This window comes from Cydia pomonella, chromosome 4 (assembly GCF_033807575.1).
Source record: "Cydia pomonella isolate Wapato2018A chromosome 4, ilCydPomo1, whole genome shotgun sequence".
In the NCBI taxonomy this organism is placed as follows: Eukaryota; Metazoa; Arthropoda; class Insecta; order Lepidoptera; family Tortricidae; genus Cydia; species Cydia pomonella.
In genome coordinates, this window is record NC_084706.1 from 17,903,932 (window position 1) to 17,919,171 (window position 15,240).

The 15,240-nt window shown below is 37.8% G+C and overlaps 1 protein-coding gene across 1 annotated transcript in view; it reads left to right on the forward strand.

Annotated features, from left to right (window-relative positions):
- LOC133517209 (epoxide hydrolase 3-like) overlaps window positions 1-13,393 on the forward strand; it is a 30,497-nt gene extending 17,104 nt beyond the window's left edge. The window contains exons 2-6 of the mRNA XM_061850415.1: window positions 6,684-6,808; window positions 8,656-8,768; window positions 9,234-9,402; window positions 10,573-10,712; window positions 12,944-13,393. Coding sequence (XP_061706399.1) covers window positions 6,684-6,808; window positions 8,656-8,768; window positions 9,234-9,402; window positions 10,573-10,712; window positions 12,944-13,212 — 816 coding nt within the window. The 3' untranslated portion in view covers window positions 13,213-13,393. The remainder of the gene's footprint in view (window positions 1-6,683; window positions 6,809-8,655; window positions 8,769-9,233; window positions 9,403-10,572; window positions 10,713-12,943) is intronic.
- The last annotated feature ends 1,847 nt before the right edge of the window (window positions 13,394-15,240 follow it).

A 15,240-nucleotide genomic window follows, 5' to 3' on the forward strand; every position in this document is an offset into this window, starting at 1 on the left:
TTTATACTCTAAATGTAGGACTCAGTTGTGTTTTCAGATAACGACTTCGTATTATTAGATTGCCTAATTAGAAATGAAGTAATTAACAAAGAACGAAAAAATACCGTTTTCGTTCCCATACAAAAAATACCGGTTTCCGATCCCTGCATGTGACATCATGGTGACGTGCAAATTGAATGTCATAAATGCCTGGTTACTTTTGAAAAATCGTATCTCATTCAAGTGCGACATTTTATTTTTCACGTCAGCAGCTGGAACAAGGGTAATTTGCTGCTTAAAAACAGTGAGCAAAATCGCATTTTGCTCACCGAGTGAGACAAAATAACATTCAAGTGACCTTCATATTCGAATGTCATTTCAACGTGCGGGGCCTAATACAAGTTCGAAGTATTTGGATTCTATTGTCTTTGTCCCTTTCACGTCATTAGCAAAAAGAAAGAGACAAAAAAGAATGCATACGTAATTCAACGATATATTGACGGTTTATAATAGACCCCCGAAATAAGTCAGACCGCATCGTTCCAAAACACCCTACGAGTCTTCATTCGTTATAATTAATTAATCAAATAAAAGTTTAATATTTAATAAAAATACCATATTTTATTATACAATCAAAACAATGTACTTATACAAATTTACGCAACTGTTACGCAGTAAATAATTCTACTTAACGACTTTTAACGATCTCTACTATAGTTGACAAATAATTGTATCCGCAATTCGGACCGTATCTTACAAAGTTTTTTTTTAACAAAAAAAAGTTGACGATTGAACTGTCAATTGATGTTCGTTAATTGATTATTTTCGTATCATTTTATTGAAATTTCTTTCGTTTTGTTTTAAAGCGGTAATTAAAGTTAATTGTTAGAATACCTTCAGAAAACATGAGTGAAATAGTGATAAAGACGGATTACATTTTTTCAGGTTGTATTTTTTGATGGCTGACTGACGTGAAAAATTTTGTGTACTACACGAGATCAAAGTTATTTACATCTCGTGCGCTTATGAGTCCCTTACTACGCTCAAGATTCTAAATTAGATTCACTCGCTACGCTCGTGAATCTATTATAGAATCTTTCGCTTGCACGGGACTCAAAACAAGCACTCGAAGAAATATCAAACTTTGCTCTCTTGTTGTACAAATAACTATTCTTCATAATCAAAGTGCTGTCATAACGGTTAAAGAGGTTTAATCTTTGTTAATTGTGTTGTATTGTATCTTTGTGTTGTTGGGTGTCCATGATTGTAGATACTCAAATTTTTCCTTTCCAAAAAGTTAAATAACAAAAAAGAAGCGTGATTGTTTTACTTAATATGATGGTGAACGATTCATTAACATTTACTGATTGTGTAGGCTGTATTACGTAACACTAAAATTCGCATTTCAAAATATCTTCCACACTCAAATTTATTTACGTAGGTATAATAGAGAATTATCTCTTTTTATAAAACTGCTACTCAATTTCTCCAATATATCAAAAATGCACAACGTTAATTTTCAAGTTTTCACTTCTATGTCTGCCGGTACTCCCGGAGTGCAACCCGTTGTTTTTTTTTTTACAGTTTCCGAAAGACCGCAACACCTTACTGACTGTGGATCTGGATAATATATATTTTTTAAATGTTCGGCTCAATTGAGGATTATCTATAATTATCCAAAATTAACTTTCTACGACCAACTTGAGATAACGACCTTATAAGGACATTTAATTTTATTTTATTTAAGTATTACGAATTATTCCTGTCATTCACAACGACGCGTGCCTTGACTTGTACTGTCATGAACACAATGACGATATGATATTAAAGGATAAATTGGATAAATTACTGGGCGTCATCGTGGATGACACGAACTATACAGAGCGTATTACTGATATAACCACAAACATAAACTAGACGCAGGTTTAAGCGCTAAAAAACAATTCTGAAAGATTTGTTTAGTTTAGTCTTCACTACCAGAACATAAATATTTCTTAATTTTTTTTCGAGCGGCAATGTATTTCGTACATCATGATCACTTGTGACATTTGTGACGTCGTGTCATTGATGAGACGTTTTGAGTTATAACAAAGTAGTGATACATTGCTTGCTGAATTATTTTCTATGAAAAAATAAAAGTCGTTCATTTTTTATAAAACCTGTGAAAATGTGTTAATTACAGCCTAAACTAACTGCCCTTTGATTATGTGTTCGTATCAAAAATACACGCTGTATAGGTAAAGCCTGACCGGTAATATATGATCACGCGCCATATTACGGAATTTCATCGGAACTACATTTTTCATACTAAACTGAACTGTCACCCTATACATGAAAATAACAGCGCCCTCTTGACAATGAGCATATATTTCTGGTCGGGCTTTATACATACTTAATTCATAATTAATACCGTTAGGATACCGTTGTAAAATAACTTCTAGAATTCTTAATTTGACAGATGTCAAACAGTAAATTGTTTTTATTCTATAAACTCCATGTGATGGACATTAATAATTATACATTCTGCTACTTTTTTGTGGACAACTCGTTATACTGGATATTAATAATTGTTGTCTGAAATTCCAAGGTGCAAGTGTAAGGATTTTACGGAGGTACCCTATATTTATGCTACGTTAACTCATCCTTAACTCAGTTGCGTCGTAGTATCTATATTATACAGGGTGTAATCGTTAACCCCCTTATTCATAAACGGGTACTAAAGTTACGATGCCGCTAATAGTCGTTTGTCCCTTTCCGACGTATTGGTATGATGGAAAGGGACAAACGATTATTAGCGGCATCGTAACTTTAATACACGTTTATGAATAAGGGGGTAAGTGTTTACATGCTATTATTCCATAAATATAACACATACTTATAAAAAAAAAACTGCCATCGAAAGTACGTTATCCAACATCAATAATTTTGTTTAAATAAAACTTGAAATATCCAAAATATTTAGTTTAAATTTAAACGGCCCCATACATTTACTCCGATAACATTCGATAAGTGGTTTAATTGTATACAGTAAGAGATGTAAATATGATTTTTTCTTTACATGATAAGTCTGTAATAAGATAACTAACGTAATATTTTTTTTTTATAAAAAAAAAATCTTATAAATAAAAAACATTTTTTATAAGGACGTATTTACATTTTTATTACAGTCGTTCTTTGTCTGGAACTTGTTCTAGGAAACGCTGCCGCTGTAACTCATTCGGAAAAGGGCTTTTTCTTCTGCCTTCCTGCTAGGAGGGATACAAGTGACAATTTTCTGTTCTAGGACACGATTTTATTTCCTTTTTGCGTACAACTTTTTTTGCTTCAATAATATTTTGGAACAATATTTTCCTCATACTAGGTGATGTGAAAAGCAGTGTGTCACATAGTAGCAAAATTATTTCCATCTTGGGCGTTAACACTTGAATTCCTCACTGCGCTCAGGATTTTATTTTAGAATTCAATTGTAGAACCCTCCGCTTCGCTTGAGACATAATCTACTGTTGTGTTTTGTAGAGTTGGCAACGCGCATGTAACACCACTGGATTTTCAGGCGTCCATAGGCTACGGTGACTGCTTACCATCAGGCGGGCCCTGTGGTTGTTTGCCACTGACGTGGTATAAGTGTTATAACAGATTAATCATGTAAACAATTATCATATTTCTATCTCTTACTACTGTAGACAAATAAACGACTCGACGAACGTCGGACTAAATGTATGGTTTTTATAGTTTTAGTTTTTATTAATTGTTTTATTTAAAAAAGTTATTGATCTAATTTTACTTATTATTTAACGTACTTTTGAAGTCAGTTTTTTTATAACAAATAAGAAAAAACATTTAATACATGAATTATAAATAATTACAACATAATATTGTACAGAAACAGTAGATTAAAATAAAATGAATACAGAAATAAAATAAAAATACCCCACAAACTATTAGCCCCGTCAAAAATTAACTTTTAAGCCCCGAACTGTTCCCTACCTGGCCCAAACGTTCCAAATATGCCAGCTGCGTTGCCACGCTGAATGGCTAAGGATATTTGTTGGACCAGATAAGATCCAGCCCGGGGGTCGCAGCCTCTGTCTCTCAACCGGCGTCCAATATCTCTAACCAGCTTCTTGGCCTCGGCGCACCATGGCCCAGCCGTCTCGACAGCGACTGGAATAAAGTCATACACTGGTCCGAGGTTGGCGTATTTCCCATGTTTAAACTTAGCAGCAGCCTCAGCCGCTGCACCTGCCTTCTTACTTGTGTGGCTGACATGAGTGGGAGCAAAAGTACACAAACATGTGGCATCCCACAGCAGGCTCCGACCTTTTGCCCACGGGACCAGTGTTAGACCGTCCGGCCTTTTGCCATCTGTACGGCTTAAACCAGGGGGTTCCAAAATACAGGGTATGTTTGCCGAGACCAAGGCGCGTCGAATCAGCTCATTAATAGCTTGGTGCCTAGGTATTCGTCCCACACACCGCACACAACTGAGACCGTGGTGCCCATTAAATTCGACCATTGCTCCACAAGGACATCTGTGGGGCTCACATACTTTACTTCCAAGCCGTAAGGCAACGCTCACCCTCACAGTGTCATTGTCTAGCAACGTTCCTAAGTGGGGCGATGGCAACGCGTGTAGCCAAGCCCCTGACTCGGGCTCCGCAACAGCCTTCAATCGTGCCGCATCTGCCCCAAGAGCGCCGTCCAACAAACTCGTATGTATATTTTTACAGAGAATGTCGTCCCATAATAATTTAATAATAATTATAACTGTTAATAATAATTAATTTATAACTGTTATACTTATTTACAATTACGGAATACTCGTATGTACACCACACCATGCACTTACGATTACAACCTGTAATACGCTACAAGAAAATGGCAAGAAATAACTATTTCGTGGTCTCTTGAACTTGGCACAGAAAGAACGAGCTCAGTTGTAGGTCAGTGGTACGATGGGCTCACTGAGAATTACGTAAGTTACGCACACCTCAGTAGGTATACTGCGCCCAGTTCTGTTCCATTCAGTTCGGACTGGTTACACGGCTTCGTTGGGGGTTTCAAAGTAATAGTACATTACGATTTTACGATATGTGTAAGTGCGAAAAATAGGAAATTCGCAGCGAGTGGGGATAAATTAAAACACGACCGAATGGAGTGTTTTAAATCGACACTAATTGCGAATTGCCTATTCGCACATAGGATAAATATATCTGGAATTTGCCTAGTTTCAGAGTTAATACCAATAAAAAAAAAACTTCGTATTATTCGCAAAGCGCTTTTTTGATGGCGATTATGCCATTATGGGGCGCCGCGTAGTCTAAATAACCTTATTGATAGATGTCAAAAAGGGACAACTAGTAACACTATGAAAAAACTAGGTTTTACGAAAAAACATTTTAAACGCATTAAATTTTATTTTTTTTGGCGAAATTTACATAAAGTCTACAGTAACATTTTTCCCTTCTTTTGGCCTCAGAAATATGTGTGTTACACCGTGTATAGGTATTTCTGCTTCAAATCTTGCAGGTAACTTAAATATGAACCACTTCCTGGTATCTGATTCTGGTTGACGTAACTGGTGACCGAAGAGCTGGCGGCTTCCTCGCATAACGTATCAGTATTGCGATACAACGAGGAAATGCCGCCAGCATCCTTGGTACAATGCCTCAAGGGCCTATTTTAGATATAAGCTAGTTATAGTATTCATCTGTATATATCCATTATGTATATTGTTATTGTCAATAAATAGATTTATTTCTGATTCAGTTGAAATTAGGAGTACTTCCACAATTCCGATGTCAACACAATAAAATAATATGCTGACATGGAGCTGATCCGATGATGAATTCACAAGATAGCAAACAGAACTCCTCGATGGAAAAACAAAAACCCATCAAGTTAGGAAGGTCTCGAGAAGTACTTTATAAATCAGCAATAAGTGTGTGCCACAAAAAAACAGCGGCCAAGTGCGAGTCGGACTCGCCCATGGAGGGTTCCGTACCATTTATGACCATGTATTAAAAAAAAACTACTTACTATATCTCGTTCAAACCAATTTTCGGTGGAAGTTTGCATGGTAATGTACATCATATTTTTTTTAGTTTTATAATTCTCTTAGGTACTTATTTTAGAAGTTACAGGTGAGGGGGGACACATTTTACCACTTTGGAAGTGTCTCTCGCGCAAACTATTCAGATTAGAAAAAAATATATTTGAAACCTCAAAACCCCACACTCACACGTATGGGTTTGATGAAAAAAATTTTTTTGAGTTTCAGTTCTAAGTATGGGGAACCCCCAAAATTTATTGTTTTTTTTTCTATTTTTGTGTGAAAATCTTAATGCGGGTCACAGAATACATCTACTTAACAAGTTTCACCAGTATAGTTCTTATAGTTTGGGAAAAAAGTGGCTGCGTCATACGGACGGACAGACAGACAGATATGACGAATCCATAAGGGTTTCGTTTCTTGCCATTTGGCTACGGAACCCTAAAAATAACTGTGCCATTCAGTTTCCTTAAAAAAAACCGTGTAGTTACCTATGTTATTGATTGTTACCTATTTAAAGTCTGTGCGGAAAAAGAAGAGTCATGGAGTGTATGGGGCCCAATACATTTCACGACTCTTCTCTTTCCGAACAGACTTCTATCATGTGTGAGCCGAGAGGAGTGTTTTACCTGAAGTGTGTTATATTTTACAGAATGTCAAGTTGCATTATTTGGAAAGCGGCGATCCGTCTAAACCCCTCATGATATTTCTGCATGGGTTCCCTGAATTCTGGTTTTCTTGGAGGCATCAAATCGTCGAGTTCAACAAAGACTATTGGTAACACTTTACTCTACTGTCCTAGAGTTAGACCAAGGTATCTTTTCAGCGATTTTTTAGCACAGAGCGTAGAATTTTTTTTTAAAGTGATGGACAGCAAACTAGCAGACGAGCGGAACCGGGAAGCGGGGAAGCGGTCATCGTCGCCCATGGACATTAGCAATATCACAGGAGCCACTTAACCATTGTCGACCCTTGAGAATCATAAATACCTGCTTCTTGAAAAATCCCATGTCGTAGCGCAAAGGAAATAACCTCAGGAGGCAACTCATTCTACATTCTGCACGTTCTAGGAAGAAACGAGTGAGATGCGCGCTTATTCTTGGTGTGCCATGTATTAGCACCAGTTTTCAGCCATGCACCAGTGGTCAGCCTTTCTTGTTTTTCAGATGTTCATACCAAAAGAAGGTGATATTATAGTTTGATAAACTATGCTTTGAAAAATAACTAAATTTTTAAAAGAACCGTCTAGCATGAACCACAACACTACTTCAAAGAAGTGCTGTCTCCTGACAGGAAGGGATATGTGATATGCGCCAATTTTTTTTTGGAGCGTTACATGTCACATGATATTTTGATCAGACGTTAGCAGCTGAATTGTGATATTTTGTTAAAAGAATGTGCACTGCTTCACATAATTAATATTTAATCTATATGGAAAACGTAAATAATAAATATAAATTCATATTAAAGTAACATTTTTAAGGGGGCTGCTTATTGGAAACTACTTTTTTGTACAAAATCCTATAGTCAGCCACCTCTGGCCGCCTACTGGGTTAGAGGCAGTAATTTTAAAAAGGTCGTAAACCCAGAAATCAGCCGAGGGAGGCTAGGTTTATTTTTAATTTTCAAATGCAATGTAAGTCGTTAAATCAAGCACCTTTAAATATTTATATTATTATGACTTTATTTGATTGAAATACATCAAGTACCCAATAGTCAACCTGTGGCTGACCACTGGGCACTGAGATCACGGCCGTTAAAATGGGATGGCTGGACACTGGGTACTTAAAGGCCGTCTATTGGTACACAACTATTTACACAGGGGCTAATTACTAGCAAAAAGGCCCTTTCATTATATAATATATAATAAATATTTCCAAAAACTAAATTAAATTATGTATTATTCCTTATAAAAATTAGGTACACTTTATTAAATGATTGAAGAGAAAAAACATTAATAAATCTTATTGGTCAATTAGTAGGCAAATGAGACGATCTTGGACATAAAAATTGCGTAAAAAGGCTGACTACTGGTGCCTTTACCCTATCTAAGACGTGAGGATGAGATTTGCTCCTTTGATAAAAACGAGACTGACACCAAATAAAAAAGTTCTTTGGAGCATTTCCCATTGTACAGACGGTAGAACATGCTAGGAGAGCTGACGTCTCTCCGAAGGCTAAGAGGAAATGTTATATTAAACATCATAATTTCATAGACACTTGATTTTTATGATAACACTTCCACGCTCTGTGTTAGAAAATAGCTGCAGGGTTATCTTGGTCTAACACTACTTACTTTGCCTACTCTTATTTATTCACTTGAGGTGGTGAGTGGAGTACCAAGCATAGCGAAAAATGTATTGCTGTTCGCTTCCCCACTGACACGATTGTATAAATATGGAATTAGATATATATATATATATATATATATATATGTTTTTTTTAACTACTCAATTATATAAAAAATATTTCAATAGAAATTACCGACTATTCAACATTTTATTCAACAGAAGTTGATCTAATTTATTGTACATATACCAGAGTACTTTATTACAGTTTGATTTTACAATAATTATTATGACAACGTATCAACCAATTCATGTAAATTCAACGATGCATTTCAGGTGTATTGCTGTGGACATGAGAGGGTACGGAGACTCGGAAAGGCCAGATGAAGTATCTGCATACCACATTGATCTCCTGGTGGAAGATGTTCGTGACCTTGTGCGCCAGTTAGGTGAGTACATCACGCTATGGATGTAGCCATCGCGTAACGTATTTGTTTCCCATTCCAATCCGGGAGGTATATTCAGTCGGACGCACTGAATAAATTTTAGGGGTTCCTTAGAAAACTAGAAATTCTTATATTATAGTTTCGACATGACCATCTACAGCGTCCACGATACAGCTCTCTGTTATATAAATACTAAGTAGTAAAAATAGCTAGAAAAAAATAAGAGCGACAAAATATGGGTTTTGAATTCTAAATTTAGTAGGCAGCCTCGGGTAGCGTCACGAGCATAAGCAGGAAGGTGTTTATACGATGTTTGTCCTGCTCGTTGCTCTAAAGGTATAGTATAACAGCAGCAAAAGACATCTTTTGCTATTTTTCTGCAAAGGGCCTTTAAAGGGGAATATATACCTTTCTCTGTCCCTCTCAGCAATAATAACCCCTTAAATTGCGTATAACGCTTAATTTCAGGGCGAGAGAAGTGCATCCTAGTGTCCCACGACTGGGGCGGCCTGATCGCGTGTCGGTTCCGAGACGTGCACCCGGACGCGCTGGACGCGCTCGTCATGCTCTCTAGCACGTCCCGCGAGGCCTGGCTGCACGAGCTGGTGCACAACCCAGTGCAGAGGAAAATGTCTTGGTAAGGAAATGTCGCTTATCTAATGTCTTGACGTGCACCCGGACGCGCTGGACTCTAAGTATTATGTAGGACTCACATCCCTCGGGTCTTTCTACTGAGAAAGACACAACCCGGTGCAGAGGAAAATGTCTTGGTAAGGAAATGTTGTTTATCTAATGTGTAGACGTGCACCCGGATGCGTTGGACTCCATGTAGGAATCTCACCTCCCGGGTCTTCTATTGAGAAAAACACAACCCGGTGCAGAGGAAAATGTCTTGATAAGGAAATGTTGCTTTCGACAAATACCTCTCGCATTCCATCCTAGACCGCATGATGATAGAATACGCACATATCGAAACGAGGCTGGTGTCCGACTGCGGACACTTAATTATGCAAGAAAAACGTCGTTAATAAGCTACTGAGAGAGTTCCTAGGGAAACATATCTAGACGTGCACCCGGTTGCGCTGGACTCTATGTAAGACTCTTACCTCCTGGGTCTTTCTACTAAAAAAGACACAACCCGGTGCAGAGGAAAATATCTTGGTGAGGAAATGTTGCTCGTCTAATATAGACGTGCACCCGGCGCGCTCGTCACACTTGCCCACGCGTGATCCATGCCCCGCGAAACCTGAGCGCACGTGCTGTTGCAAAATCCGATGCAGATAAAAATGTATTGGTAAAGATTGGTGGCATTTTGGTACCTAACTAATTGATCCTATTTGTTACCGGATATGACACCATTCGACAGAAAGCATTAAACTTGGCATGCATGTTGCTTAACTAGTTAGGGACGAAAAAAAGTGTAAACCGTCGTTGTTTCCCCTCCTTTCCCTCAATTTGCGTCCTGACTTCCAATTAACCCAACAAAACTGCTAGTTAACAAATTGAATTTTCTACAATTAGGTAGTTGTTTTTAAAACTATTGTGACATTTGTGACTATGTGGCCGTCCACGATAAAGTATAAAAAGCGCCGATTTCGACAATTTAGAAAAACCACTAAAGCATGAGTTTGCAGTTTCGCTGCGTAAACTATTACAGTGTTGCAAACTGAGTGTTGCAGTCAGAGTTGACCAGACGCTGACGCTCGGGAGTCGCTAGTGTTGGGTGGCCCTAATGGTAAATGTAGAATTATATAAGTCTTTCGAAATGGGTGTAGCAGATTCTGTATTGTCCACCAATCTGTTTCAGGTACGTAATGTTGTACCGGGTGCCATCTCTCCCCGAGAAGCTGATCACGATGGACGACCTGCGCGTGTTCGACGCGTGCATCCCCGCGCAGCCCGGCAGCCTTGACGTCGAGTGCTACAAATACTGGTTCGGAAAACCTAGTAAGTATGCTAAGACCTGTTTCCACTGTTTCCAGCGTGAGGAGTAAAGGGCAAATTAGATCCACACTTTGCACCGGCCCCACTTCGGGCCCGAGCTAGGTGAGCTAGATTTGATTTCCGTTTCACTAAATACCAGAACATCTTTAACAATATTTGACATGTAAAAAATACTTTATCTCTTAATTGCCAAAAATGTTTAACGTTTGATATTATTGCACTTGAACAATTTTCTCACATTTCAATGATATTTCATGAAACGGAAAATGATTACTCTTAGCTTGGGTCCCGTTGCAACGTGTGAATCTAATTGTGGTCACCTAACGATTAAATGTTCAGGAAATTGTTCCTGACACTGACCTATCACACATAGACAGTTAGTCCTCATAAGGCTAATCTGCCAAAAGTGAAGCCGAAACTCGATCGATGTGTGCGTGCGACGCTCGTGTCTTACGCTCAGCGACACACACATATATACAAAAACGGGTTGCCAGAGTTCATTTATTCCCCTTAAAGTAGATGGATTTTAACCACATCCTTATACTTGGCTATCAATCATTTGGGAGTGTGTATGTAGATATTAAATTTGTAGCAAAAGCTTTCAAGGTTTCTTTTAAGGACTTTGCATTTCTGTACTTTGTGAAATAATGTTTAAATAAAAAAACGTTTATTTTTTTATTTTACAAATGTGCACAGATAATAGCTGGTAGAATTGACTTTGGAATAATGATTTTAAATGATAAATATTTAATGACGATCATTTGGATTTGATTTGGTTTGATTTTATTTGACTAATATTTTCTTCGGGTTAGTGTGGTGAAAAGTTTTGTGTTTCACTTGGGGCAAAATTTGTTTAACTCTCGTAACTTGAAACCCTCGCAACGCTCAAGATTCCATTTTTCGACATTTTGGATCTTTATTTAGCTCGAGTAGCAATATTAGCACGAGCGGTTAAACAACAACTTTTCCACTTGTAAAACAAATAACCATTTATCGTCAGTACTAGTAATTGTACCTGCAGGCCTAGCCAAGGTGGCAATCGCTATTGCTTCGAACAACGAAACGCTTTGTGTCTCTCTATCAGTTTCCATATAAGTGCGACAGTGACAGTTGCGTTTCGTTTTTACAGACCTTAACTGTAACACCTGTGTTCCACAAATAAAATTTACTTTACTTGCTCATCAAAATGGCGAGAGCATATTCGACTATGTTTAGTCGGTTTCCATATTGCATCGTTCCTATTTAATCTAATTTTTTCCGTCCATCTCGCAGACAGAAGCGGATCAGTCGGAAATCTAAAAAGAATATCACACAAAATAAAAATATGAATTTAAACTGTAATTTTATAAAAGACAAAACATAATTTGAAATAAAAGAATGAAAAACTAAAAAAGAATATTTTCTATAGTCATACAAGGAACTTAAAGTAAGCATATTAATTTTATCAATGTAATCGTCATGCCTCATTTGGAGGAAAAAAGATTCATATCACCTGGCAACATTTATAAGTAATGGCGGCTGACGAAAATTTGGATTTTTGTATTTACAATTACGTAAAAATATCACATTAAACTGGATACTTACGCATGAAATGTTATATCAGGCGGTTTGTTTTTATTCACTGATGTGTTGTGACACCAATTCACCGCACAAACAACCATCTTTCTTGTATTTTTTAATTTATAACCGGGAGGTGTACACAAACCAACTCGACCTTGAGTACTGCGAGGGCCGTTCGGATACGATGACACGAGGGCGACATAATGTCGTACTCGAAATGGCTTCACTAGGGATGTACAGACTAGGCATCTAGGTTAGTTATAAATCTATGGTTCCTGAATATTTCTAGGTCGATAAGTATTAACGACGTTACCTAGTGTCATTGTTTACTTGTTGGACCAGAGGGCCTACCCCGAACACCGGAAGTCGCAAATCACGGGCATCTTTGTTTTTAACTCCAATTAAGGCGAAATTAGAGTGACAGAAAAAGATGCACGCAATTTGCGAACTTCGGTGTTCGCGGTAGATCCTCAGCAATTTACGGTGAATTTTCGTTGTGACATGACAAGTGAAAAAGGTGCCAATTACGCTATTTTTTGTCCGGGACTTTAATACGCATCCACCTGGAAGCTTTTCTGTGTTGCCCTATGGTTGACGGGTAGATAATGCGTAGTGGCATTAAGTCCGTCTGTTGTAAATAAATAAATAAATCCTATAATTTGTTTTACCTACAGCGGCCGTGACCCCACCAATCAACTACTACCGCGCGAACTTCGTATACAGCTTACCCAACAAAGCTCGCTGCGAGCGCCCCGTCCCAATGCTTGTCGCCAACGCCGCCAACGACAAATACCTCTCGCATTCCATCCTAGACCGCATGATGACAGAATACGCACACATCGAAACGAGGCTGGTGTCCGACTGCGGACACTTCATTATGCAAGAAAAACCAGAAGTCGTCAATAAGCTACTGAGAGAGTTCCTAGGGAAACATAAGCTTTAAACTAGGTAATTTTGTACAAAAGTTTTACTATTGTTTTATATAAATTATATTTTTTCTTTACATACTCATACTTCCTATTACAATTCTTTATTTCACTGGTTCACCAGGTACGCTAATATTTATTATCTGTAAATCGGTTAATTTGTAAATAATTATATAAATAAAAATATTCTATCAATGATGTCTGTATATTTTTAACCTAGCCCGAGTGATTAGTGTAACTACACTCTGGTAAACCCACTTTGTAAGTAGAAAAAGCGCGAAATCAAATTAAAAATGGGAAGACAACATTCACAACTATATTTCTTAATTTTGCCGTCTTTTTCTATTTTTTTATATGTATAACTGGAGAAAGATAAGGCGTGGGTTAATACAAAGAACATGCACAATTGCTGGATACATGGCTGGAAACCAAACTTCTGGCTAGGGTCACCTTTTGGCCGCGACCTTATAACGGTCCGAGGCCTGTTCGATTGAGTGGAAGGATTCCGCTCAAAGAATACAATACTCACAAGGATTCCGCTAGGCACAAAGGGTTGATCTCCCATTGAAAATTTTAATTTCGCGTCTTTTTCTACTGACAAGTTGGGTGACTAGGTGTGTTTCAGTATAAGTTCCATATATAAAGTTCCTGCTACAAGATCGGCAACGAGGCTTTCGACCACTGTAGTTATCGAGGTTGTGGGCCAGGGGGCAACCATATTGTATTGATTGAGTCCCTACCAAAGTCTAAAAGCTAGCAAGGTCACCAAATTTCGATTTCTGGTTGACAGTCAGAGGGTCTACCACAAACATCGAAATATCCTTATTTCTGTAACTTTCCTTTCTTTTCGGCTTCGATGGAGACGTCGCCCAAAGAGCATGTCATAAAAAACTTAAATAACCGGCCAAGAGCATGTCGGGCCACGCTCAGTGTAGGGTTCCGTAGTTACTCTTCCGTCACAATAAGCTAAACTGGAGCTTAAAGTATAGTAAATTGTTAACCAAGGGATGAAACGGTACCTTTCACCCGAGTTAAACAAATAGTTAAATTAAAGTAAGTCTTTTTACTATGAAGGGAAAACTTTTAGCGATAACTCAAAAACAGCTAAACTGATCATGTCCGCTATAGTTTTCATTTATTGTCTTTCTTAAGCTCTACTTTCACGATTTTTTTCATATTTTTTGGACCTATGGTTCAAAAGTTAGAGGGGGGGGGACACATTTTTTTTTTCTTTCGGAGCGATTATCTCCGAATATATTCACTTTATCAAAAAATGTTTCTTGAAAACCCCTATTAGATTTGAAAGACCTTTCCAACGATACCCCACACTCTAGGGTTGAAGCGAAAAAAAAATTCACCCCCACTTTACGTGTAGGGGAGGTACCCTAAAAAAAATTAAATTTTTAGATTTTATTGTACGACTTTGTCGGCTTTATTGATTTATATATCCAGGCCAAATTTCAGCTTTCTAGCACTAACGACCACGGAGCAAAGCCTCGGACAGACAGACAGACAGACAGACAGACAGACGGACATGGCGAAACTATAAGGGTTCCGTTTTATGCCATTTGGCTACGGAACCCTAAAAAGGCGGTCACTGGTCACTATGTCCAGGCTGACGCATCTAAGAACAAAAAAAGTTTTGTATGGAGATTGTTTCGCAAATCATTGCCAACGAAGAAAAAGAAAACGTCAGTGCTATTTATTCTGTCAATTTTACATCAAGCCAACTGTCAGCCTAATTGTTTTGTTTGTTATGATATGAAGGCTTCAAAGTTTTTTTCGGGTATTTCGTGCAATTTCTCGAAAATAGTGAACTGTGATCAGAGTAAAGAGCGAGTTTGTTGCAATGCCACCGAGAAAACCGTTTACTAAGTGTGAAATATGTGGCCACTCGAGAAAATCAGAATAAAAAGGGATTTTATGGTGAAATTTCCCTTGGATGAAGACCGGTAAGTATTGCTTTAAATATTTTTAAACACATCGAAAATTTGATATTTTATATTCTTTTTAGGGTTCCGTAGCCAAATGGCATAAAACGGAAC